Raw genomic sequence first — 26,351 nt, forward strand, 5'->3', positions numbered from 1 at the left:
CCTAGTCTCCAGCGTAGTAGTCAGGCACCTAAGCACCTGCGCTACGCAGCGGTTCTCGAAAATATTACTAACTTAACGGTATATAAGCTACACTTCGCTATATAATTTAAATCGAGTTTTCTCGAAAATGGCTGAGAGGTGCGCCTTATCCTTTTGCTCAAGTATATATTATATAATATAAAGTATAATTATATAAATATATAATAAATTATATGTATAATATATATTATTTAATATATTCTTCATATCATATATAATATTTAATGTTATATTGTTTAATTGTTAAGATCGATAGAATCGATTCTGATTATTTGCACACGCTTTTTCTGATAGGATTATTAATAAAAACAAGTATCAAAGATTAGAATCAACAAATTTGTGCACATAGCATTATTATCAACTGCAGATTGTTTGCGGGGATGACCACGTAGTTGCAAGAACATGCACATTGCGGCGCTGGCTTCTCTCTCGTGTTGCATTCAAGTTTGTTTTTTATCTTACCGGATGTATATCGGCGAGATTTTGTAAAGGGATTTATTAATGTAACACGTTAGTAATAAGGTTTTTCTCGCGAAAACAAAATTATGGACGTTGACTTGCTCAGACCAGGCACTGTGCCGATTTCGCCGGACACGATACTATGGTTTGAATTTTTATTGAATCCTTCTCTATTGCAGAAGCATCTGTCAAAATCATCTCCAGGTAAACAACGTTACTTACGGATATCGTTGATAAAAATATCTAAATTATGTATAAATAAATTACTCACGGTGTTTTTAGATCCATCGCCTACAGATTTGATAATCAAGTTTATGACAATTAGCTCCGATCAAAAAGAGACTGAGACGAAAGCAGTCGATGCTGAATCAAACGACGTGAAATCCAACGGCGCGATCCAGTTGTCTCACAGGAATTTGGCATTGAAAATACTCTCTTTGAAAGTTGCAGCGAGCCTCAAATGGAATTTAGATATTTTGGAAAAAAAGCTACCATTACCTATACAAGTGACATTGCTGCAAGATTTGTTTTTTATCACTGCGGATGTCGTGGTGGAGATACCTTCAATTCCAGAATATTGTTTGGAAAAGGTTTCCGATCAGCTTTTGTTCACATTAGTATTATATCACAGATGGCATTTGAGAGCAATTGTTTGCAGAGCTCTCAACAATAAACAACCAAAACAACAATTGCTTCATATGTATGTTTAATTTTGTTAATATATAATGTGTATTAAGGTTTGAAAAGTAAAGGGTTAAAATTATTTTGTGTGTATAAATCAGACCAGGTACTCAAGAATCAACCTATATGCCACCTGGAATAGTGGATGATATTATCAGAAAATTGGAAACTCATGTATCTGACAGTGTAAATGTTTTAAATGCTATTTTACAAATGCCCAACATAAAGCCAAAGATTCTCTCATTTGATACTTTTCAAATGTTAACAGAGGACAGTACAGAAATCAAGCAAAATTGGGAAAATATGTGTGTGGTGAATGTAGATGAGTTTAAGTGTCAGGTAAATAATTTAATGGCTACAAATATTGTTTTTACAGAGTTAATAAAGCATTTAAATCTACTGTTTAGATACATTATGATCTGGCAATGTTTCATTTATTGAAAGAAGAATATGAAGATGCAACCTGTCACATTCAACAAGCAAAGGAGTTGCATAACAAGCTCGATTCTACTGAGAATTTGGTGTACTGTAAAGTACAGAAGGAATTTTTGGATGGTTGTTGTTTGGCTTGCAAAGTAGTTTTAGAGGGACACACTCCCACCTTGACACAGCGTTTGCACACTTCTATTAAAGATCAATATACTGTAGGTATAATTTCATGCATATAAAATCAATGTGTACTTATGTATTAACGTATATTTATATTACATGCAAAATCTGCAGAATATATTGCAGATTTTGCAAGCAGATAATGTTTACAGGGAGATCCCCGAAGTTTATAGAGACAATTTGGAACTGGACTTGCAAGGCGGATTGATTAACAAGAAATACGTGGTCGATCGGAATCTTCTGTTGCAAATACAATGCCTGAATCTGATTAGGAAAGTTCTTGACAGCAGCATAATTATAGGCGATTATGTGAACGAAATTAAAACAGCTGGTTCAAAGGGTTTGGATATTTTTTTATGGGTTGAGTACCTTTTTTGAAGTTTATTTTTTGTAATTTATTTTTTATACTACTATTAGACGCTGTATTTTACATTTGATGTTGTAGGCTATAGAAAATGTTCTGGAAAAAGCATCGTCCACAGACAAAAAAAGAATTGCGCGGTATCTTCTTTATCTTGTGAACACCGCTGATGTGGAAGAACTCGCTGGCAAAATTCTCAGCAATGCTTCTATCTCGTCGTTGTTCGACGAAACGGAACTTGCCGCCATTCAAGAGGCGGATACTGACAATGCGTCTGAATTACCAGACCTGTTGCTTCACAACAATTGGGGTATACCATCCGTACCGTACATAAGTAAGTATAAATAAGTATAAATTTGAAGGATAAAAATCATATATATTTTACGATGTTATTTTGTGTGCGATAATCTCGGTTTTGTTGTAACTCTCAGAAAGCTCAAGAATCGAGATGTTCGAACTAGAACAAAAACTGATGGAATCGTACGATCACGATGTGATTCACGAAATGTTGATTCGTTTGGAGGGAAAGCATATCATAAAACCGCTGGTGCATATTAACAACTGTTGGGACTTGCCCATCCCTCTGCAAAGTGTGATAATGTCGCTTCCCAGAGGTTTCCTTCAGGATTATTCCTATGTATTACTCGCAAAGAGTCGGGAGTTAGTGGCCGCAAAAAATTTTGACTGTGCCATTGAGCTGCTCAAGGTCCTGGACAAGGAGCTGGAGGATACCATGAAGAGCGGAGGTTCGGCGATTTTCAAGCTGTCAAAATTGGTGAACTGGGAATGTCTGCTCGTCGAAATATGGAAGTGCTTTTACGCATGGCCAGCGACGAATATCTGTACGTATATTAAGATAAAAAAAAACAGCAAATTTATTCAATTATTTCGGTATACGAAACAAGTACTGTTTCAGGTGATAGATCGAGTATGGTTACGCGGAGTAAACAGTGCCTCAGTGCGTTGCAAGCGTCCGATCAGCTGATCCCGCGGCAGGAAATCATAGAATATTGCACGGTCTTTCTTCTGAATATGGGTGAATGGGAATATCTCATCAATTTAGAGAAACGCTGGAGTTATACCGAATTCGCAGCTGTCATCAGCAGTGTTTGCCAAGATGTTATCAAGTACAAAGGAACCCGCAAATTTCCGCGCGAAGCGTGGGATATGGGTACGTAATTTTATCTATTTAAACATCGTCGTACAGAAAACTTCAAAGATTCAAATCGCGTGTTTTCTCAGTGTTAACAGCGTTCGGTCCAAACAGAGATCAGCCGCAGAAACGAAGCGCGAGTAGCAGCAGCAACAGCGGTAGTTCCAGCAGCGGTTCTTCAAAGGACATGGCCGCAATTATCACCACCACGTTCACGCGGTTGCGGGATCAAAGAGTCCTTGCTGTAGTCATATCTCTATTGGCACGTTTGCGCAATATTTTACGTGACGAGTCCAGTCTGGAGTTACACACGCAATACTTGGCTCTATGGCCCGCTGGAATACCGAAGTGCGTATATTTTATTTATGCACATTGATGTTGAAATTCATGATTTTACACATTAGCAAAATTACTATTAATATAATACTTGATTTGCAGTGCAAATTCGTACAACATTAGATACATTGGAGAACTGTTGTTCCAATTACTGTTGCAAGCCTTGAAATACCATCCCTGCAATGTGTCCTGGTTGAGATTGATGGGTGATCTCAATTTCGGTTCGCGTTTTTTACAATACAAATAACATAGAATATATATTTGTGCGTGAGATAATGTATCATTTTGTTTCTTTTCCCACAGTTTTAGCGTATTACGAAAGCGCAATGAAATATTACTTGGAGGCAATTATGGTTGCCAGTGATTTATTCAGTCAGCCTATACCACGCACGCAAATAGACGATCTCGTTTATAGACGAATGATCAAGTGCTGCGCCCACTTGCAGTGTTACACCCAAGCAGCTGTGCTGTGTCAGTTTCTGGAAGAAGTGGATTACTCTTTGGCGTTCAAGATGGCAGCCAGCGATCAAAAAAGCTGCGCCTCCGCCGACGCTATGGATGCTTACTACAACTGTATCTGGGACACGACGATACTCGAATACCTCATACATTTGCATACGAAACGCGGGGAACATCACAGAAAACAACTTGCGGTAAAGAATCAAATAAAGTAACATATTATTTTAATCGAATAACGTAACATATTATTTTAATGTAAAACAACTCATTTTCTTACAGATCAAAGTTATCGGTTTGTTGGAATTGAACTCTAATAATAACGAAGAGATTCAAAGAGAAGCGGCCAATATTCGAAAAGCTAAATTTTTAAGAGCCTTAGCAAAGCAATATGTTTATTAAATAAGAAAGATACGTGCCTGGACCTCGATTCTTCAACAATTTGCGTATACTAAAGTCTAGTACATTAACAGTAGAGTTTCGTATACGAAAGTTTTTCAAGAATTAAGGACCTTGTTTGGGTTTGTTTTCAAATACAAAGCCAGGAAGATGTAAAAAAAAAAAAACAGGAGTATCGCAAAACGTACATTTAATATAGGGCATATTTATATAAATGTAATCTTTATTCATTGTACTTGGAAATCTATAGCACATGCGACGTGAAGTATATATTTTTTTAGTACTGGCAGCGAATATCGGATCGCAGCCCAAGTAATACGAAAAAGTAGGATCTCCAAGATATATTATAACCTCCTCTTTACTTCGGTTGTCATTACTTGTCAACGTTGCTTTTTTCACTTTTTGTTCGGAAGCCATTTGCTTACAACGTTACTAGAACCATTTCGATTTCATCGCATTGTTTCCAATTGTCTAATAAAAATTGTTGAACAACGGAATTGTTCCAATCGGAATTGATTCAAATTGATTCACCATGATGTTTAATCTGATTGGTCCAGAGAGTTGATTACTGCGCATCAACGGGAATGTTACATGTTAATTATTGCATGTTGTGTTTCTTTCGTGTAATTTCCTAAGCTACTGGTATGTATATATTCTGTTACTAAAACCATGTGAGAGAAAAAACACGGAGATTCAGTAGGTTACAGATCATTTATAGATCAATAAATCATTATTGTAATAAAAAAAAAACTATATACTTGTGTTTTTATAAAATGAAACTTATTTATAAACTAGAGAAGAATTTAAATAACCGGTACAATTATATTTTCAAGATTACTTCTCAAGGCAACTCTGTGACTTTTTATATTTTCTTTCTACATCGTTGGAGCAATTGACACTCGTATCACGTAAAGCGAGTTAGCCGGGTGAACGTCACAAAGTGATAAACAACCGATAACATCAACGACCTCGTCATAAATCATTCGAATATTTTCCCAGACCTGTATTCATAGTTTGGTCTTATATTTCACAAAATTATCTTAAGTTTATCTTAAGATAATGTGTGTAGCTAATGAGACGGATGTGCATTTTAAGATAAAACTTAAAATAGTCTCTTAAACATAAGATCGAACTGTGAATACCACCTCCAGTGTGTCCTTGGATCCTAGTATATAATTAAAAAGAAATTTTTCTATAAATATTTCTAAACAAAAAATTACATAACAGAAGAATTACATGAACAAAATTTAAAAAATAACCATTTAAATGTATTTATAATATTCAAGTATTATAATAAATATTTTTATTTACTTAAATGTAATTTTATTTAGTCTTGCAATTGGTCATCTTGTTACCAGAATTTTTTCAAGATGTTAGATGCAAATTTATTTCTATTTTGAGATTATTAACTCCGAACGATTATAAAATTTGTAAACGCTTGCACTGTATGTTAAGATAAGTTGATTCGAGATCAATTAGACGAATTCAATGCTATCAGTTTGTTTAGATTTGTTATTTCTCTTTCTCGATTGCGTCAATACCCCCAACGTAGAAGACTCTCTTACGAGAGATCGAAATAATTCCGACTTTGATGCAACTTACAATATGATATTAATTATTGAGCAATGGTGAAGACCGCCACCACACACTTTATTTCTTCTTATCTCTCATAGTTTCTGCGTGTTTGCTGTCGGTTTCATTAAAGTTGTTCCCGCATCCATCGTCTGTGTGAGATGGGAATCCTCCGGTTCTACAAAACACCTGGTCTAAAAGCGGGCCAGCTGAAGAACAAACTGCGCAAGGTCACGCAAATCGAGGCTTCGGTAATTGCTCTTGAGACCGAAACATGTTATTACGTGGAAACGACAGATTCACTGAACGAGAAAGAAGTTCGTACATTAAAATGGATCTTAGCACCACCTTTTGAACGGGAATGTTTTCGGTCCAGCAGCGTTTTTGACGACGTTCAAGATGCTACTATTATCGAAATTGGACCCAGGTAATATAATTTGCCCATACAGATATAAAGTTAATTACAGACGTCTAAAAAATGGATGTTAATTTTTAATAAAGTTTTATATAAAATGTTCTGTGTAGTTATATTCGAGAAAACTAGTGGAGTTTTGTTTTTTTCCAAACAATTTAAAATACTTCTTTTTATTGCAGGCTGAATTTTTCAACAGCATTTTCCAGCAACGCAGTTTCCATCTGTAAATCTGTCAAGTTAGACAAAATAACAAGAATTGAAACTGCAGTCAGATACAACATCAAGCATACAGGAACATTTAGCAAAGAAGTAGAAAATGCTGTAAATATGTTTTTTACATTAAGTTATTATAATACTAAATATTTTTAATATATATATTTCATTTAAAGAAGAAAATCGATTGTTTTAGATTGTAAACGTTTTGGGAGATAAGATGACAGAATGCAGATATTTAAAACCTATCGAAACGTTTGATCACGGTTTCAAACCCGAAAAATGGTTTGAAGTCGATGTAATGAAAAAAGGCAGAAAGGCATTGGAAGAAGTCAACTCGAAATTAGGTAACTATGCTCAGAGCACCAAGTTAAAAAAAAACTAAGTTTAGAAGTTCAATTAAAACTTAATATTTAGATATAGCTATATAATATTCCTAAATCAAAATATGAAAATTGTTTCATTGACACAGAAGCTCACACAAGAAGTTTATACAAGTTCAAATAAATCTCCTTTTTGGAAATGATAAAAATATTACGTAAGTCTCTAATAGTGACGTTGTTTTTTTCCAGATTAATCTTTTCAGTATTATCTTGTTTTGTTGTTATCAGATGCTAATTTTTCTTAAAGTTTGAATATAGTTTATCATTTTATTTTGAATGTAGTTTAATTATAATTTTCGTTTTATTTTATTTTTCTTTCTATTTTTAATATAATTGATTTGTGTGATGTGTGTGTGTGTGTGTATGTGTGCGCACGTATGTGTGAATCTGTGTTGAGTGTTAAAATTAATCTATTTTATAATTTTATTTTGCAGGTCTGGCATTTGATGACTGGGACTTAGATTTTTATACAGAATTGTTTCTTCAGAAACTAAAACGCAATCCGACTAGCGTGGAATGCTTTGACCTAGCTCAATCGAACAGCGAACACAGTCGCCATTGGTTCTTCAAAGGACGTATTGTTTTGGACGGTGAAGAGAAAGAACAATCCTTAATCGACATGATCATAGACACGCAAAATTACTCGCATCCGAATAACGTGATTAAATTTAGCGATAACAGCAGCGCGATCGAAGGATATCAAGTCCCCGTTCTGCGTCCTACCAAATCTGACAGATGCAGCAATTTCGGAAAGAACTGCACGGGCCAGCATCTTATCTTCACAGCAGAAACTCATAATTTTCCAACTGGTGTCGCACCTTTTAGGTAAACTTACGTTTTTATAGAATAAAATAAAAAAATAACTTAAAGTTTGTTATATTGAATACAATATACGGAATATGCAGAGGGAAGTACATATAATATTATTACAGTGGAGCCACAACAGGTACCGGGGGTCGATTGAGAGACATTCAAGCAATTGGAAGAGGAGGAAATTACATAGCGGGCACTGCTGGTTACAGTGTTGGCAATCTTCTCATTCCAGGTACATTAAAGTTTTGGTTTTATAAATTTACCGATCTGTTTAAAAAACATAATAAATAATATTTAGAAATGTATGATAACTTGTATGTAACTTCGTACAGGGTATAATTTGCCATGGGAAGACAAGAATGCAGTTTATCCTAACAATATGGCGTTGCCATTAGAAATATTAATTGAAGCAAGTAACGGCGCTTCCGATTACGGCAATAAATTTGGAGAACCGGTTATCTGCGGCTTCGTGCGTTCCTACGGTAGAACAGACGATGCGAGAGTCAGACGAGAGTGGATCAAGCCTATCATGTTCAGCGGAGGTCTGGGAACTATGGATGAGAATCTTATTAACAAGGTAAATTTGACGTAGTAGAATAGAATGGGACTTATCCTTTTATCACATCTTTCAAAATTGAATCAGTAATAACTCGTAAACATATACTTCTTGCAAACTCTTCAGATTCCAGCGGAACGGGGCATGAAAGTGGTCAAAATCGGCGGACCCGTCTATCGAATCGGCGTGGGTGGCGGTTCGGCGAGTTCTGTGGAGGTGCAGGGTGACAACAGCGAGGAACTTGATTTCGGTGCGGTTCAACGCGGTGATCCTGAGATGGAGCAGAAACTGAATCGTGTGGTGCGCGCGTGCGTAGAAATGGAGAACAATCCGATTCTCAGTATTCACGATCAGGGCGCGGGCGGCAACGGTAATGTTCTGAAGGAGCTGGTGGAACCTGCTGGCGCCGTGATCTTCACGAAGACCTTCGATCTCGGCGATCCCAGCATTAGCACGCTGGAGCTCTGGGGCGCGGAGTACCAAGAGAGCAACGCAATTCTGTGCAAGCCAGAAGACAGCGATTTGCTGAAGAGAATAGCCGCGCGTGAAAAATGTCCGATCAACTTTGTCGGTACCGTCACTGGAAATGGAAAAATCATCGTTTCCGAAGAGGACAACACTGACGAATCCAAGTATCTCGAGGATCAAGATAAAAGTCTAGATAGCGATAAGCATCCGGTGAATCTGGAATTAGAGGTTATTCTTGGAAAAATGCCTCGTAAAGTCTTCAATCTACAGAGAGCATCCCAACAGAAGTTTTCACTGAAGTTAGATGAAGTAACTGTGGTTCAGGCTTTAGACAGAGTTCTTCGGCTACCTTCTGTGGCTTGCAAGCGGTACGTGCTCTTATTATCGTTATTTTTTTACTTTTATATATTTCTCATCATTTTTTGTGTAAAACCAAAAACACTGAGTGCTTTAATATATTTTTTATATTTTTCTTTGGAAGATATTAAAAAGAGAAGAATCGAATGTTTTACGCACAGGTATCTGACAAGCAAGGTCGATCGTTGCGTGACTGGTTTGATAGCTCAGCAACAATGCGTCGGTCCTTTGCATACTCCCGTGGCAGACGTCGCTGTAGCAGCCGTTTCGTATTTCTCTAACAAGGGCATCGCGACTTCAATCGGCGAGCAACCGATTAAAGGACTTGTGAATGAAGAGGCCGGCGCGCGAATGACAGTGGCTGAGGCTCTGAGCAATCTGGTGTTCGCGCCGATTACCGATCTGAGAGACGTAAAGTGTAGCGGCAATTGGATGTGGCCGGCGAAACTTCCGGGTGAGGGCGCGGCGCTTTATAACGCCTGCTCGGCGATGTGCTCGCTAATGAAGGAGCTCGGGATCGCAATCGATGGCGGCAAGGACTCGCTCAGTATGGCCGCGCGTATCGGCAAGGACGTCGTCAAGGCACCTGGCACTCTTGTCGTATCTTGTTACGCTCCTTGTGACGATATCGAAAAGGTGATCACACCGGATCTTAAAGCCCCCGCCAAAGGAAAAGAAGGTTGTCTGATCTTCGTCGATCTGTCTAAAGGGAAGAGCCGGCTCGGAGGAACGGCCTTGGCTCAAGTCTTCAACCAGTTGGGTGATGACGTGCCAGATATCGAAGACGCAGAAATTCTCAAGAACGCCTTCGTTGCCACTCAGTGGCTAATCGCTAACTGTTACGTTCTCGCTGGCCACGACGTCAGCGACGGCGGGTTGATCACGTGTCTCTTGGAAATGTGCTTCGGTGGTATATCCGGAATAGAGGTCGACATAAGTCATAGATCCGCGTCCGCCGTTGAGATTTTATACTCCGAGGAGGTCGGCTGGGTGTTAGAAGTCGATGAGCATCACAAAAATAAAGTGTTAGAAATATTCCAGTATTACAACGACGTTCCTGCGTACGTAATCGGAAAATCCGTAGGTCTCGGGATACACTCCAAAGTGACTATCAAAGTGCACAATAAAATCGTTTTGGACACTACTGTATACAAGACGATGAGAATCTGGGAAGACACGAGTTATCAACTGGAATGCCATCAAACGAATCCTATCTGCGCCCAAGAGGAATACGACGGTCTTGAGAAACGAACCGTTCCCGCCTATCATCTGACGTTCGATCCGAGAGATCGGCCGAAGTTGGGCGAAGAGATCAAGGTAGCTGTTATAAGAGAGGAAGGTATCAATGGAGACCGAGAAATGGCGGCCTGTCTGCAGAAAGCCGGTTTCGACGTCTGGGATGTCACAATGCAGGATTTGCTGGAGAATCGCGTCACCTTGGAAGTTTTCAGAGGTGTTATCTTCCCCGGTGGCTTCAGCTACGCTGATGTTTGCGGCTCCGCCAAAGGATGGGCGGCTACTTTTCTCTTCCATCCGTCTCTGCGCGAACAGCTGCAGCGATTCATCGATCGGGAGGATACTTTCAGTCTGGGAGTTTGTAATGGCTGTCAGCTGATGAGCATGCTAAACTGGGTGGGCGACGAAGACAACGCTAAAAACGAATCGGGAATTCACTTGGATCACAATCTCTCGGGGAGATTCGAGTGCAGATGGAGTACCGTCAGAATCGAAAATTCGCCCTCAATTATGTTGAGAGATATGGCAGGTAGCGTTCTCGGGATATGGGTGGCTCACGGGGAAGGCAGATTTACTTTCCGCGAAGATGTTTTGAAGAATCTCGAAAAAAATCACTGCTTGCCGATCAGGTATGTTTTTATATGCAAATAAATTATTTAGATGTTTATTCTCTTTAATATGTTATTCTATATTTGTGTGTGTGTCAGATACACGGATGATCAAGGCAACTCTACTGAACGATATCCAATGAATCCAAACGGCAGCGTAAAGGGTATCGCGGCTGTTTGCTCCAAAAACGGTCGACATTTAGCGATGATGCCGCACCCGGAGAGATGTACAGAAGTGTGGCAGTGGCCTTGGAAACCGTCGCAGTGGACAAAAGAGTGGAACAACGATAAAAAATGCTTCGAGAACTACAAAATGTCGGCGTGGCAACGACTTTTCGATAATGCATATTTCTGGTGCCAGAACAACTAATTAAAAAAAAGTTATTTAGTCCAATTGAAGAATATATTGGATTGTGTTCGGAAAGCAAAGCGTTTCCAATAGATACGGTATTTTATGTCTGATACACGTAGATGAGATATCGCGCAGATAGATCGAACAATATCGTATATGAGCATTTACAGAAACTAAATTATGTGTGTGTCAATACGATGAGTCTTTAAATTTTATTAAAAACCGCTACGTACTTTCCGAACAATCAAATATTTTGCTGCAATCAGACAACAATTTTTATTGCTCTATATATATGTTTATATATGTATATTTTTATATTTCTCAAAATTTTTTCAACAAAATATCTACAACATGTAAATAAAAACGAGATTCGAAACATTTCTTTAGCAATGTATATTAAGATATCGTGTTTTATCTTCGCGCCGTTTACGGGCGATTTTTTTTTTCTTAATGTTGCCGCCATTGTGCGCGGTGTGAAAAATTTATCAAAGAATAAAGTCACTAGAATTTGACGTATGAGAAAACAAATATCCTAGTAAATTTTGTGCAAAAGAAAGAGACGATTGCAGATCGACCAATCAGATCGATGCAGCTTGTTCAATTATTGGTCAGTCTGCGATTATCAACCGTAATGTCTGTAACCCTAAATTACAACTTGTGATGTAATAAGCTTTATGGCGGGAACGCCGCGTCAAACTCCAGTCAAGCCTGGTCAAGCCGGATCAAGTGCGCAGTCTGTTTTTCGGGAAATTGTTGTTGTATTTAATGTAATTTTTGAGCGTCATTGATGTTAAAATGTTCGCATATATTTGTGAAATTTTGTTTCTGTGTGTCAAGTAATAATATATGAACTTGAGTGCGGGCGTTTTATGTAATTGCGCGAAAAAGGTTATATTTATGTCGCGTGTTACAAACAGGTTCCAATAACAATGGATTTCTCAGCTACGCAGATCTACGATGACGAAGATTTTCCATCCACTCAGAGAATTTCATGGGCTCCCGAAGAAGAGCAATCAGTGCAGGTTAATGAGCATTTATCGTAAAATTAAACGAGTGGAGGTTAACGAGTATTTATCATAAGATCAAACGAGTCTTTATTTATGTATATGTGCACACACACGATATGGCGTGCTGTGGGAAAGAAACGAGGAAATTTTTGCTCACTTTCATACATACATTCTCGAATTTTTGTTTTTTTTTCACATGTTATATCTTAGTTGTTTTGCTTTAAATTTTAGTAAATTTTAAATAATAGATACATTTCTTAAAATTTTTTTTATTAGTTTTTTTAATCGCATGACTGTGTTACTTTACATTTACAATATGTTGCTTATTAATATTCAATATATATTTTACATTTTTTTACATTAAATTCTTTTATTATTTCTTAGGTTGGAACATTAAGCATTGATTCTATTGATCATCAAATCAAGAAAGGACTTATAAGGATTGGTAGGCTTAGTAGCTGTGACATTGTCATAAGCGACCAGGTAAGTTAATGCACTCCTCGTGATTTGTAGGAATTAAATTATAAGGTGGATGGAATATTAAGAATTTGTTGTGTGAGTTAAGAATATCACAAAAAACATTTATTAAATATTTATTATTAATAGTCACTAAACTTGTATACAAAAGAGTTATCATCTGAATCAAATCTATATAGATCTTATACAGATAGTTAGGAAATTTAACAAGCAACATTTATGCGTGCACACAAGAATGTTTCTTAAAAACATTCAAAGCTCTTCTTTTCTGGTGTTAGATTGTGGTGATTTCAAAACATTCTCGGTAAAAGAAATTGAATTCCAAAACTCTTTTTCTCCAAGATTGGCATTACTTTCCATATTAATCTCTGTAGGACTAGAAAAGTGTAGATAACGCAGTTCTTTCGCTGAAGGATCAACTTTCAACCATTCCGCACCGTCTACTTTTGGAATTCTGAAAAAAAAATTCCAAAGCAAATGTTAGTTATTTTTATTTTGTCTACATTGTGTGCAATAAACTAGCACACATTTTTTGTGCTTACCCATCTCTGGCATAAGATACCCAGACCCCAATTAACTTCTGCTGCATCTTGAGATCTTCTTCTGTTGTTGTTGGGTTAATATAAGGAGTATCCAATATAAGGAAGGCATCATCGGCATGAGAGACTCCTATAAATATAATATATACAACAATACATTTTTACCAAGTTGAAATCTTCTTCCTAAAGTGTGCAACACACTTATATACAAAAGTTAATATATGCGTGGTATATCTGGATTTACCATATTTCTCTCTAGTATGAGTAAAAGTAAAGCTCAAGCTTTCCGCTCCCTCGTACGAGTAATAATAATACCAGACCGGATTTTGATTAACTTTGGCCTGCATACGCGCAGCCTTATCGCTGTTGGTCACGAAGAAACGATCGCTCGCCATTTGCACCAGTTGCTTTGTGCTATGCCGATCTATCGGTTTTGATCCAAAATAATGCTTCTTAATGAGATGAGCGGTCTCGGCGTGTTTTTCTCTGGGTATTGTGTAATTGAAGTCGAGAAAATCCGGAGCAAGAATCTTCCAGTTGTCGTTAAGTTGTTTCAGCGCTTCCTCTTTAGCGATGAATTCTACAGCAATAATTAATATGAGAAAAAACACATTTCTAAGATTCTTTCTTCGGACTTAGTTTGTAACTTACCGGCTACAGGATAGAGGCCTTCCTCGCTCACCACACTCGTGATCCACGATATGTCCTGGACGTCTCCACTACTCACTATTTCCGCGGGCGTTCTGTCAATGAAAGGCGCGTCGCCGCCTTTTTCGACCACCGGTCCGAAGGGCGTGAAGGGATTGTAGAAGAACGTCTGAGATCGTACAAAGGAAATCAAAAAAACTTTCTTTCGAAACTTGCTTCGAATGTCTTACCGAGATGAGAAAGAAAAAGAGACGTACTTGAAATTCTGCGGTAGCTTGTACAAGGGCGCGAGCCGGACGATATCTCAAACAGCGTATCATATCTTTCGTACTAGTTGTAGGACATCCCATCAGAACGCTCAGTTTCTTGGCCTTCTCCAGAGAATTCTCAGTCTGCGTCCAACAGTTGAACGAGGTGCCGCTGACAGATATGCCTCCTGAAATGTTGAAATTACAAAATAACTCAATTTTTTTGACTGATTATATCATATTCATCATTTATTATTATGTTTTTGCATTGTGTGTTTTTCTTTAGCAAGGTAGTTTATGTACCTTGGAATAATCCGGCGCTTAGTTGCGATAAGTAATGATAATGCACGCTCGCACCGCCAGCGCTACAACCGACCAGAGTGATCTTCTTCGGATCGCCGCCGAACCACTCAATGTTGTCCGATACCCATCGAAGAGCCATATTTTGATCTTTGAGACCCATATTGCCGGGAACCACATCATCCTCCGTGCTGAGGAAACCTGATATTTTGATAACTATCTTTAATAAACAGTGAGAGAAGTAGCTTTGTCTTTTTTTTGTTTTTAAGAGATTATTATTTGAGATTATCTCAGAATAACGCGCTATCGTGATTTCCGATCATTTTATTTGGAGAGACGTAATTTCGACCACGTACCCATCGGTCCCAGACGATAATTGATCGTGACGAACACGACGTCGTGATCCATCAAATACTTGGCGCCGTAAAATATACCGCCGCCAAATTGAAAGGCACCACCGTGAATCCAGAACAGCACCGGCATAGGAGTTTTGTTCGTCGTTTTTTCCCGCATTGGCACGTAAATATTTAAATACAGGCAATCCTCGGCGCCTATCACTTTATCCGAATCAGATTCCTGGGTGTATTGCACACAAGGTGAACCGAATTTCGTGGCCGATAATTCGCCGACCCATGGCGATATTGGACGAGGAGGCTGCGAGAAGATAAACATGATTATAAACTATGAAATCTTTAAGAATCAAATTGTAAATGAAAAAAGAAGAAAACGAATCAACGTATGAAGTGAGGAGTCACGAGCAGCGTGCGTGATCACTGTTTATTATTTACTTGTAATAATTCGTAGCTAATCAAGTCACAATAAGAAGACGGAAACGTTCATCTCGTTTAAGTCTTTTTGTAATAAATTTTGTTTTACGATGTTTACCTTGAATCTCAGTTTTTTAGTAGGTGGCAACGCGTAAGGAATTCCTTCGTACGCTTCGTATTTTCTGCCATTCTGCGACGTTTTGTAATAGCCCTTTATTCCTCCCAAGGGAGTTTTGACTCTCGGCGAAGTCTCGTCCACATTTGCGTGGACGGCTAAGCCTGTACAAATGAAAATGATAAGCAGCTTCACCAGCATGATTCACGTGTTGTCTTCGAAGCGAACCAGTGCGGACTGACTGTTCTTCGATACCGGTTGTTTGTTATATATCATACTTGGTATTCTCGCACAGTCGCGTATCACATGTACATACGTATAGTCATATAATAACATGTGTTCGTGTATGTACGTACTTAAATAAGATAAGCGTGAAGAAGTGTATTTTGTATTGATAATGCGTATATAAATTTTCTGCATCAAACATCAGCAATTGTATATGAAAAACACTTCAATGATTAAAATTTGAAAAATGTACTGTTTTGCTTTGCTGATCTTGTATCTGTTGATGTTTTTTTTACATTTATAAAGTGTATACTATGTACACTTACGTTTTAAAAATTTGTTTTGAAGATAAAATTATGAAGAGGTAGATGAACTTTTAAATTAATATAGATATATATATTATTATGTATTATATAAATTTTAAAACCTTTTTTCGATTCTTGCTATTTCTCGAAAGTTCCTCTTCCGCGTCTGTTTCGTCTGAGTTATCAGCGGTTTGCTCCGAGAGATTTTCCGCATTTCTTCTCCATCATCTGAATTATTGTTGGATACTATTTTTTATTATATTTAGATTGATAAATGTGTTGACTAGTAACTCTGTAACACATGTGTAAATTTTTTCTTTCATTTCTTTACAGTCTGTGTCGAAGGTACACGCAGAGATCGAAGCTGCTGGAGGATCAACATGGATTTGCGATCTGGATTCGTCCAATAAGACGAAGCTTAATAATGTAATGAATATATTTTATTTTTTACGCACACACCTAACACAGTGCGTCTGTCGTTTATTTGTCGTTCATTTTCGTATCACATTTGTGTGCTTATGTTGTACATATTATTTGAGCAGTTTGTTATATAATACCGCTTGTGCGAAGAAATGATCAATCAATGGAATTATTACCAATAAATCAAGCATGTGGAACACAATATATATATATACTTATATCTGTTACGCAAAAACATATCAAGTTGATCTTTATTAATAGATATATCACAGAAAGAAGAAAAGAGTTTAAAAATCTTCTAATAGACACTAAAAAATTTTGATAATAAATTATAAAAGTTAACTTTTATAGCACATGTGAGTTACGTTTAATAAAATTGTAATACATATCACGATACGAAAATAACGTATCGTCGTGAAATTATTACGCGCTTACGTAATTATTTATATATATTTTGTTCCATATTTTATTATAACACATTTTATCAATTATAAGACAAAAAATACATATAACGTCAACAATTAATAAGCTTTTCACTGCGTATTTTTTAATTATCTTATCTCAATCTTTTTGTGATGCCTTTTTTCGCTTCTTAAGTTAAACATGTTTTTATTTTTGATATTAATATATATATAAATAAATATTTAATTTTTTTGCGTAATGTTTAATCTGATTTTCAACAATATTTTCAACAATACAGTTAATTTTACGTCCGAAACGATCATACGAGCTCAAGGATGGGAGCGTCATTGAGTTCGGAAAAGTGCGTGCGATTTATCACACATATCAAGCGGAAGACACGATGATACCCGAAACACCTGCACCATCGCGAAAAAAAGCGCCAGACACTATTATTCCGAACACACCGGATTCGTCTATCGTAAGTATTACATTATTATACTGCGTACGCAGAGAAAATGCGCGAAATTCGTATACCGTAACGTGTTTATTTCGACATTTACGCAGAACACGTCATCCGGCACCGACGGATCCATTATTTTCGGGACTCAAAGAGACGAGGAAAACAGCGTCTTTCGAAAACCGTTGTTGCCCCAACATCAATCCACGAATATCGGTAAAAAGAATTTATCTTGCGGCTCGTCTCTTAGCGATAATGAGAGCGACAATGTGTCAAGTCTCGCGTTGCTCGTATCAGAATCTGATACGAGCGAAAATCGAGATAATAGCATTTTTAATGTAGAAACGCAAAGCTTCGAAGAAATACGCAAGAAATCGGCATCCATTCACGATGTAGAGACGCAAAGATTTTCCACAGACGATTTTCTCAAGTCAAATGTTGATGCTAGCAAGAAATCGGTAAGACCAACTGTTGAAGATAAAATAGATGAAGGTCGTGCTACCGATATTTGCGACTTAGAAACGCAAAAGTATTACGCAAATAATATCAGCGAACTGGAAACTCAGATAGACGGAACTAATGTTCAAACTGCAAAGAATTTTATCACTAATATTCACTCGGAAACGCAAGTCGTTAAAAAAGATAACAATTTGACTAGTAAGAATAAAAATTGCGATAAAAGTCCACAACAGGTCGAGCGCGATATTTCTGACTTGGATACGCAAAACTTTAGCAATAACGCAAACGATATATCCGACATGGAAACTCAAGTTGCGTGGACTAGCAGTAAAAATTTGAACCGCGATATATCTAACATGGAGACTCAACTTGAATCGGATGGCACTACGAAAGAGACCAGCAGTGATCGAGCTAATGAAGACAAAGATAAAGACAACACAGAAGACGCTGTTAATAGCGCGAGTAATCGCGATAAAGTCACGGGATCCGCGTCGAAATCCAGATCCTGTAGCCCGGCATCTTTGAACTTGTCCTCGCCAGGAATTGATGAGGATCGTCTTTCCTCGCGTTTAAATCAGAGCGGCGATTTGCTCGAGTCGACAGAACTGTTGGAGTTCTTCAACGAGGGCATCGAGAATCAAGTAGAAGCGCAAACGTCCACACCGAAACCGAAAACGTCGTCGGAAAGAAATAATAACGTCGAGAGTGCGTTAAACGCGTCCGACAACGAAGATCACAGCGACGATGATAACATTTTTGAGGCTCCCACTCAACTCATCAAGACCGCAGCTTTATCCGGCAACAATTTGAAGAACGATGAGATAGATGATTCGGAGAAGAAATGTGAAAAACCTCAATCAAAGCAAACCGCTGACGACTCAGACGAAACAGACGCGGAGGAGGAACTTGAAGAGCTCTCGAGAAATAGTAAAAACGATCCGAGCACTAGCGTCGAGTCTGTAGATGTGTACGATTTGCTCACGCAAAAAGTAAACGATAGGATTAAGAACTCGGAAATTTTATCATCCGAAGTTTCCCACGAACTTGCGAATCTCAAAGATACGTCGTCGAAAAATAATCAAAACGTCGTAGACGATGCAACATCCATGCAAATTATCAATCCGAACGTCGGTCAAATCGACGATCGTCGTACACCGGGAGATCTTGATCGCGAAAATGAAGAGTACGAAATGGCGCTCACTCAAGAGATCGGCGAGATTGAAGAGCAAACAAATCCCGAGCGCGAAAAAACCGATAAGTCCGCCGAAGTAAATCTAAACGACACTCTTGAACGAAATCTCAACGAAATGTTCGATAATGTAATCAACGACGACATAAACGAGCCGCAGATGATGTCCACTCAAATTTTGGAAGATATTTTGGAATCGTCGTGCGATAACGATTTGTCCGCCGATAAATCCAAAGTCGGTAACGAAGCTCCTATAGAAAACGCGTCACAGATTGGAACGAAAAACAGTCGAGAATTACGCGATCGATCTTCGCGCAACTTACCCAGTATCGAAGCGAAGACTGACAATGTGAATAACGAACACAACGATTCGCAAGATATTTATTTTTCTAATATTACCACAAGACGGAAGAGAAATATTATAAGAGATACACAAGAGTTTGAAGCTCCTGCGGAAGGCATAACTTCCTCGCAGGTGTCGAAAGCAAACGATGATAAGAAATTCGAGAATTCGAAATCTAAGAAGGAAAAACAAGGTTCGCAGAAAAATAAGAACGATGCGACAGTCAAACCTTCAAACGACGATGATGCAAGTAAAAGCAAGGATGGCGGGAGAAATCTTCGAAAATTAAGCTTGACGCGAAAAAGAGGCGAAGTCGCGTCGGAAGAGAACAAAAAAGCGTTGGAAAAGAGTTCTGGCAAAGCCGAAGTCGATAACGCAGAGAAGAGCTCGCCGAGCGAATTCATCGTTCGTCCATCTTGCCCATCGGAGGATGGACGACGTGTGCGAACGTTGAATGAATTGAATGAGAGTGACGACGACATTCTAACTCGTTTACCGGCCGTTAGTATATCGGGGACACTCTCAAATCCACCGAGTCCTTCCGCGTCATCGACGTCGACTGTGCGCAGTTTGCAAACCATCAAACAAGCCGCCGCAAAGAGCAGAAAACGCAATGCGAATAAAGGCGTAACGACAAAAATGAGCCAACGTGCTCAAGATTCTGAGAAAGACGAGAAAAACCGAGCGAAGAATAAATCGCCAGTTCTGCTCAACGACGATCATCCGTCAAGTTCGTCAGATAGCGAATCGAGTTACAAGCGATTTAAGCAAATGGCGGACAGAATGTTCAATACTCTGAAACGTAAACAAAACGTACGAGCCAAAAAGACCGAGAAAAAAGATACGTGTTCTTCGCCCAGTGCGTCGAAAACTCTGGAACAAAAGACCGAAAGTGAATCAGGAAGTCCCTCTCTGAATAGTTCAAGAGCTACGCGACGCACCAGCAAACGTAATGATCAGAACTCGTGTGGTTCGCAAGAAGATGTTGAGAGCGCGGTCAATAAACCTGCGAAATCAAAGTCCGTTGCTGCCAACAGAAAGAGAATTCTGAATGAAAAAGAAGAAAGCCCAGAACAGAGTGAATCAAAAAAACATAAAGCGGAAAACAGTCCGGTTCTTACGCGTCGAACGAGTAAAACAATCGTCGACGAACAATCTTCAAATATTGTCACTAAGACCAACTCGCACGAACGTACCTCGGTAATCGCGAGTAATAAATCTTCCAGAACCATTAAAGGAGCGTCTAAAGTGTTGGAAAATAGCGAAAAGCCTGTTTCGAATTCAAAATTGAACGAAAGCGTCGATTCCGGAAAATCTAACGTTAGACAAACCAGAAGCAAATTTCCAAGTATTGTTATTAAAACTAATGCCAAACTTGAAAATCTTTCAGCGATCGAGAATACAAATCCTTCTAAACCCAATAAGACGCGTAAAGCTTCATCGAGAAACAATCAAAATGTCTCTTCGAGTTCAGAAATAAATGAAAATGTCGATTCCAAAAAAGCTAACGTTAAACAGAGCAAACGTAATGCTAAAGGCAGTCGTGTCGCGATACATGATGTAACTGAGAATGAAGAAAATAACACGAGCAAGCAAGTCCAGGCGAAAGAAGAGGAAGCGATGGCTAAACAGCAGGATAAAATTCTTAAAATTAAGCTTACCCCCATAAGACCTACCCTCTTAGGACGCGAATCGCAAGAAGTGGAAGTAATCATGAATAGAGATCAGGGTAACGTGCAAGACGAGCATTTGTTGATTAGAGAACAAAGTAACGCGAAAATATTTTCAAAAGCTTTAAGAACCAGAAACAGTAAACGGTCTAACACAGACAGCGAAGTAACTTCAATTTCCGAGAGTAGCGGCGTGTCATCCGATATCGACTCTGACAAAGTACAATTCGATACCTCTGCGCCAAAAGCAAAACGCGGAAGAATGACTAGAAGTTCGGTCTCTTCGCAGTCGACAGTACAAATTCCGGTGAAAGACGAAACATTCAAGAGGCCTACTCGTGTCAATAAAAAGTCCACAAATTTGGTTCTTGATTCGTCCTCGGAAAGCTCGATCGTCGGAGACTACCAGGACGGTTCCGAAAGTGACTCTTCGTCGAGTTCTAGACTTTCGAGATCAAGGGCAGTGGGCGCTAAGAGAAAAGTCGAGGTAAAACAAAATACGCCCAAGGCGGCTAACGTACGTACGTCTTCAAGAATGAACGCAAGCGTGGAAGTTCCGTCTGTTCCTTCAACGCCGTCTAGAATGCGAAGAAGTGCGTCCGTTCTCAGTAATTCCTCGCCAATCTCAGCAAAGCACAGAATTTTATTCACGGGCATAGCGGAAGATTACAGCAAGCTCGTTAAAACATTGGGTGAGTATGCAATACAAACTCGGATAGATTTCAACAAATTCGCAATTTATTTATTGATAATAGTTTATTTATTGATAATTTTGTTTTTTAGGTGGAACTAAAGTGGAAGAACCGGCGAAGTGCACCGTTTTGGTCACCGACAAAGTTCGCAGGACGTACAAGTTCTTGTGCGCGCTGGCGATGGGCATACCGATAGTGGCGATCGATTGGTTGAGAGATAGCGAACCGGCTGCGCGATTTTTAGATTGGGAGAATTACATATTGAAGGATCCCGCCGCCGAAGCCAAGTTCAGCTTCAGATTGAGGAAGAGTCTCGATAAAGCCAAAGAGAAGAAGTTACTCGACGGCTACACTGTCGTGGTAACACCGAACGTCGCGCCACCTCCTATAGAAGAATTGAAAAGCAAGTTGAAGCACTTTTCTTTGTGTCTTCGTATAAAATTCTTGTCTGATGAAAGATGTATTCTGTTTTCAGATATGGTGGCGTCCTGCGGTGGAAAAGTTCTGTCGCGTCCGCCGACTAAATGGCCTGAAAAAGCGGTGGTGATTTCGCGCGAAGAAGACTTGACAAATGCGAGAAAATTTATCGCGAAAGCACCGAAAACTATAACTGTACAATCCACTGAATTTATTCTGACCGGTATTTTAAGGCAGGAAGTGGATTTTGATAAGTATAAGTTACTCTGAGATCTTTCAATGAGAATGCTTCTCAGTAATTCTCCTTCAGGTAAATGGTAATTTATTATTAACAGCGTTAATATTTTGAGAAATCACTTGTATTTTTGGCCATTTTTTTTGTCCGTATTAGCAAAGTACAAAGACTAGATTTATATTAACGTATTTGATATTATAGCAATATTTATTATAAGTGTATTAAATAACAATTTGTTGCAATGTAAGTTTAAATCTTTTTTACACTTACTAAATCTTTTAACATAACAAAAGTTGTTTAATTCATTAACTACATCTCGATTAAGTGTAATTTTAATGATATTAATTTGTGATATTGCAAGTTTTATCCACGTTGCACGCGAAAAGGATGAAAGCAGTCAAAATATTTCGAAGTTTAAACAAAATATTTTTAAACAAAATATTGTTTATATTACAATATTATCTGAAAATGACATTCTATATATATTACTGTCGTTTTACATTAATAGCAAGCATTTATGCAAAGCATAAGTTGCAAGTTTCGCAAAATTGACAATCGATTTGCTCTCTGATTTGACCAATACGATCAATCAATTCCACGAGACCTGCGACTTGCGTTTGCTCCTTTAAATACGACCAGTTCTTTCCGAATTTTCTTACATTTATAATAAAATATTGAAATACTTTATTATGTACAGATATAAGAAAATTCGAAAAACACAATTATCATTGCTTGATTTAATATATATAAAATTGCCAATATAGGATTTAATTCTGTACATTTTTAATATAGTTTTAACATAGTTTTAAGGCTATATTTCCTATTTTACTCTCCCGGTGTGTTGCCATAACTTTTATAATTTGCATGCAAAGGTGTTTTAATCGATATCATTATATGTAAAATACGTACACGAGAGTAAAATAATGTCAAATATTGTAATAATGTTCTATCTCTCGATGTTATGTATTTTTTATTATTTTTATTTGTGTATGCTTTAATAAAAAATTAAAAACGCGTAATATAATAAAAACAACTTGGTCGTCATAAATGATGAAGCATAACGGATGTGAAATGAATGAAAATAACCCGTTACACAAAAGTATAATAACTTTTGCAATATTTCATTGACTTACTATTGATGGCAGATATTTATCAATTTGAATAAATTCTTTTCTTTTTTTTTTTTTAATAAAAATAACTAAAAAATTTTCGCGATCATTCATCTACATTGTTGCATCTTTTTTTCTGATTGTTGAATGATCGAACAACCGTTGCGTCAAATGAGTTACCTTAAAAATGTCACACACAAAAATAAATTATTTCCTTAAATCATTTTACAATAAACAAAAAACATCTGCAAGAGAAGTTTGGGGATTTATCGATTGAAACGTTACTTGTGCATAAACAATCTTCAGTATATTTGTCTACATCTTGTGAAATACAGATAATAAACAAAAGCACATTTTTTTTTTCTTTCGTTAACTAGAAATCTTTATTTCACAGTTCTGCGTGTTTTCAACATCATCATATAATGATTCGGAAATGTTTATATAATAATATTGTATTTGTTATCCTCTTTCATATTTAAAAAGCTTGAGAAGTGTATCTTGCAATTCTGTTGATACTTCATGACGTTATTACAAAGGTAAGAGACGTATATGTGTTCTTGATTGAATAGTATCTAAATCTCAAGCTGAATTGAATCGGATCAACAGTTTTCTCTTCACACGTGTATTTTTCACATTATGATGATGTATCGCGAGACAATTGTTATTCTTTACGCGAATAAACGACAGCCAAGATTTGCCCTTAACGTTCACTCAATCGTTCAATTCTTTTTCAAATTTTCTTTCCAAGTTAAAGATTGTAAGACATTCCAAGAGCGAGACGTAACAGATAGCCAGGAAATAAAGTATCAAAACTAACTGCTACTGCCTCGCACAAGAAGTTTTACTCGCTAAAGGAAGAAAATCAAAAATCGCATCTGGACCTTCAAATTGTTTAGACGGAGAAAAGTCAACAGCCCGTCTTCGCAAACAAATCGCAAAATTAGGCCCGAAAAGACGTCCAAGTGGCCGAAGTTTTTTTGCGCAGAATCGTAGCGTGGTGAGTATGTTCGATTATTCTTTATTTCAGTAACAATCGCTCGTATACAACGTACATATGTGCGCAAAAACACACGCGCGAAAAGAAGTTCCGCATATAACGATTTTACGTATAGACTACAAAGTTCTATAATAATCGTACGCCAAGTAGAAAAAAAACCTTAATAAAAATCATAGCTTAAGTCAGGTAAACTAAAGAATACCTCACGCAAAAAATCAAAATAATTATCACGCAAGAATCAAAGTAATCGTATCGATATATATCATTCTTAATAAACAAAAAAAAAAACGTCACGCAAACTTCAGATTCACACGAAGTAAGCAATGGTCGAAGTATATGTATGAATGTACGTCACTTTGTACTCTTACCCAGCAAACAATTTCTGACTGCGCAGACCTGGCAACAGAAACTGTGTGCAGAAAATGCTACAATACGGAAAAACATGCTTTGTGTGCTGCCAAAGCTGTTGACACACAGACACAAAAAAACCCAACGTGGTCACCAAAACTCACCAAAACCATATCCTACTGAGGACACAGATGGATGTGGATTTGGTGTGGGGGTTGGCGACAAAATCGCGACATCTGACAGCCAAATTGTTTGCTGGGTATAAATGAATAACGTGATTCGTGCATATTTTATCGTAAATGAAAATAATGATTAGGCACGATTATAAAATTATCGTGCCGCGTTAAATGAGAACCTACGACTAAATGCATCTTCGACAATCAAGTGGCATACATATAATTTTTTTTTTTTTTTATTTTTTATTTTTTTGTTATTCAGGTCGTCCTAGAAGCGGAAGGTAAAGTCTTGTGAGATGAGATCCAACTTGACAGCGCCCGCCGCGAAGATAGGAGCGTGCAATCTGAAAACGAAACAATTGGAATGTGTTGAAACAAAGCAAGTGCGAGGAAAACGAAAGGTACGCGTTCCCTCGAAGTTTCCCGAAATAATCATATTACATGTTATGAGCGACATAAATTATACTAATATTATACATTACGTAACTCGAGTGTTGCAGATAGAAAAAAAATATGCAAAAATAAAAATAAATTATATACGATTGTGTGAATCATCGAGCGAGAGATAGCCGGTGCCGATAACGAAAAATGAGACGCAATACTCCGATGTGAGTGTGTATACGTGCGCCTTTCGCGGCCGATAATTTACATTGAAAAGCAAGATGGATAGCAGGTAACGAAGTCCGGTTGAATCAGAAATTGTCCAGAGAGGAAGACAAAGATTAAACGTAATTGACTAGAAGCAAAATTTCGAATTCTCATAATTTATACAAAAATGTTCGGGAATAAATTAAAGATGTTCTTGCTCGCGGAACGGATTCGAAGGAATGACGTCATTTCGCCGAGGAACAAAAAAAAATACGTTCTCAAGAGACAAAAAAAACGGCCCGAAGACGTTTATATCGCGCAGTAAGACGTGCGTGCATATCTCAGTCTCACCTCAACGGATTACGCCTTGCTCTTGCTGGGTTGCCGTTTGTTATGCTCGGTGTTCATCAGCTTGGTGAGAATCTTTCTAGAATGGCCGCTCGGGTCGAAGTGATTGGTATGGGCGACCGCTTCCCGCTTGCTTCTCTGCTTACCGCCGTGCGCGGTGAAGATGTGCTTGTCGTAGTCGTAGTTGAAGTGCTCGTACTCGTCAAAGTGCGCCTCAGACATTGCTCACCGGAAATCGGTTTCTCGCTCGCAAAAAAAAGATGCAGTCGCTGGGCGAAACAATAAAGTGCGCAGGGAACGTTCGTTCGAGAACAACTCTCTCACCAGCAGTTTGGCTCAATACTGAAGCCGCGTCCGACCGCTTCGGGTTTTATATGCGTCTCCGGAGTCTCGATGGCCGCGCA

General features: G+C 38.0%; 5 protein-coding genes across 6 annotated transcripts; 3 read left to right on the forward strand and 2 right to left on the reverse strand.

The window, feature by feature from the left end:
- Positions 1-463: 463 nt before the first annotated feature.
- On the forward strand, positions 464-4,504 carry LOC109855795 (integrator complex subunit 8). Its single transcript, XM_020430396.1, has 12 exons — positions 464-702; positions 781-1,198; positions 1,281-1,518; positions 1,587-1,823; positions 1,903-2,148; positions 2,234-2,483; positions 2,581-2,991; positions 3,066-3,320; positions 3,392-3,650; positions 3,741-3,859; positions 3,942-4,291; positions 4,377-4,504. The coding sequence occupies exons 1-12, from the start codon at positions 585-587 to the stop codon at positions 4,494-4,496; spliced, it is 3,021 nt and encodes a 1,006-aa protein (XP_020285985.1). The 5' UTR covers positions 464-584; the 3' UTR covers positions 4,497-4,504.
- Positions 4,505-5,047: 543 nt separating this feature from the next.
- LOC109855794 (phosphoribosylformylglycinamidine synthase) lies at positions 5,048-11,928 on the forward strand. 2 transcript variants are annotated; one of them, XM_020430393.1, is made up of 10 exons: positions 5,048-5,135; positions 6,167-6,492; positions 6,660-6,801; positions 6,890-7,040; positions 7,511-7,901; positions 8,009-8,121; positions 8,222-8,466; positions 8,572-9,281; positions 9,432-11,135; positions 11,214-11,928. In XM_020430393.1, exons 2-10 carry the CDS (start codon positions 6,227-6,229, stop codon positions 11,482-11,484), a joined length of 3,993 nt encoding a protein of 1,330 aa, XP_020285982.1. In that variant the 5' UTR covers positions 5,048-5,135; positions 6,167-6,226; the 3' UTR covers positions 11,485-11,928. The 2 variants fall into 2 exon arrangements, with proteins under 2 accessions (XP_020285982.1, XP_020285983.1); XM_020430394.1 differs by having other exon boundaries at positions 5,054-5,135; positions 6,199-6,492.
- A 212-nt stretch (positions 11,929-12,140) lies between these two features.
- Positions 12,141-24,769, forward strand: LOC109855799 (mediator of DNA damage checkpoint protein 1-like). Its single transcript, XM_020430405.1, has 8 exons — positions 12,141-12,233; positions 12,384-12,488; positions 12,858-12,956; positions 16,431-16,523; positions 17,218-17,397; positions 17,484-21,729; positions 21,821-22,132; positions 22,205-24,769. Exons 1-8 carry the CDS (start codon positions 12,141-12,143, stop codon positions 22,414-22,416), a joined length of 5,340 nt encoding a protein of 1,779 aa, XP_020285994.1. The 3' UTR covers positions 22,417-24,769.
- On the reverse strand, positions 13,051-15,822 carry LOC109855787 (venom carboxylesterase-6-like). Its single transcript, XM_020430384.1, has 8 exons — positions 15,571-15,822; positions 15,042-15,339; positions 14,689-14,886; positions 14,395-14,573; positions 14,141-14,306; positions 13,734-14,069; positions 13,493-13,619; positions 13,051-13,404 (listed from the first exon to the last, which is right to left on the reverse strand). The coding sequence occupies exons 1-8, from the start codon at positions 15,766-15,768 to the stop codon at positions 13,203-13,205; spliced, it is 1,704 nt and encodes a 567-aa protein (XP_020285973.1). The 5' UTR covers positions 15,769-15,822; the 3' UTR covers positions 13,051-13,202.
- Positions 24,493-26,282, reverse strand: LOC109855791 (nuclear protein 1). The gene is made up of 2 exons (XM_020430392.1): positions 25,951-26,282; positions 24,493-25,355 (listed from the first exon to the last, which is right to left on the reverse strand). Exon 1 carries the CDS (start codon positions 26,167-26,169, stop codon positions 25,960-25,962), a length of 210 nt encoding a protein of 69 aa, XP_020285981.1. The 5' UTR covers positions 26,170-26,282; the 3' UTR covers positions 24,493-25,355; positions 25,951-25,959.
- Between the last annotated feature and the right edge of the window lie 69 nt (positions 26,283-26,351).

Source organism: Pseudomyrmex gracilis, unplaced genomic scaffold (genome assembly GCF_002006095.1).
Source record: "Pseudomyrmex gracilis isolate BER0280 unplaced genomic scaffold, ASM200609v1 scaffold_99, whole genome shotgun sequence".
Lineage (NCBI taxonomy): Eukaryota > Metazoa > Arthropoda > Insecta > Hymenoptera > Formicidae > Pseudomyrmex > Pseudomyrmex gracilis.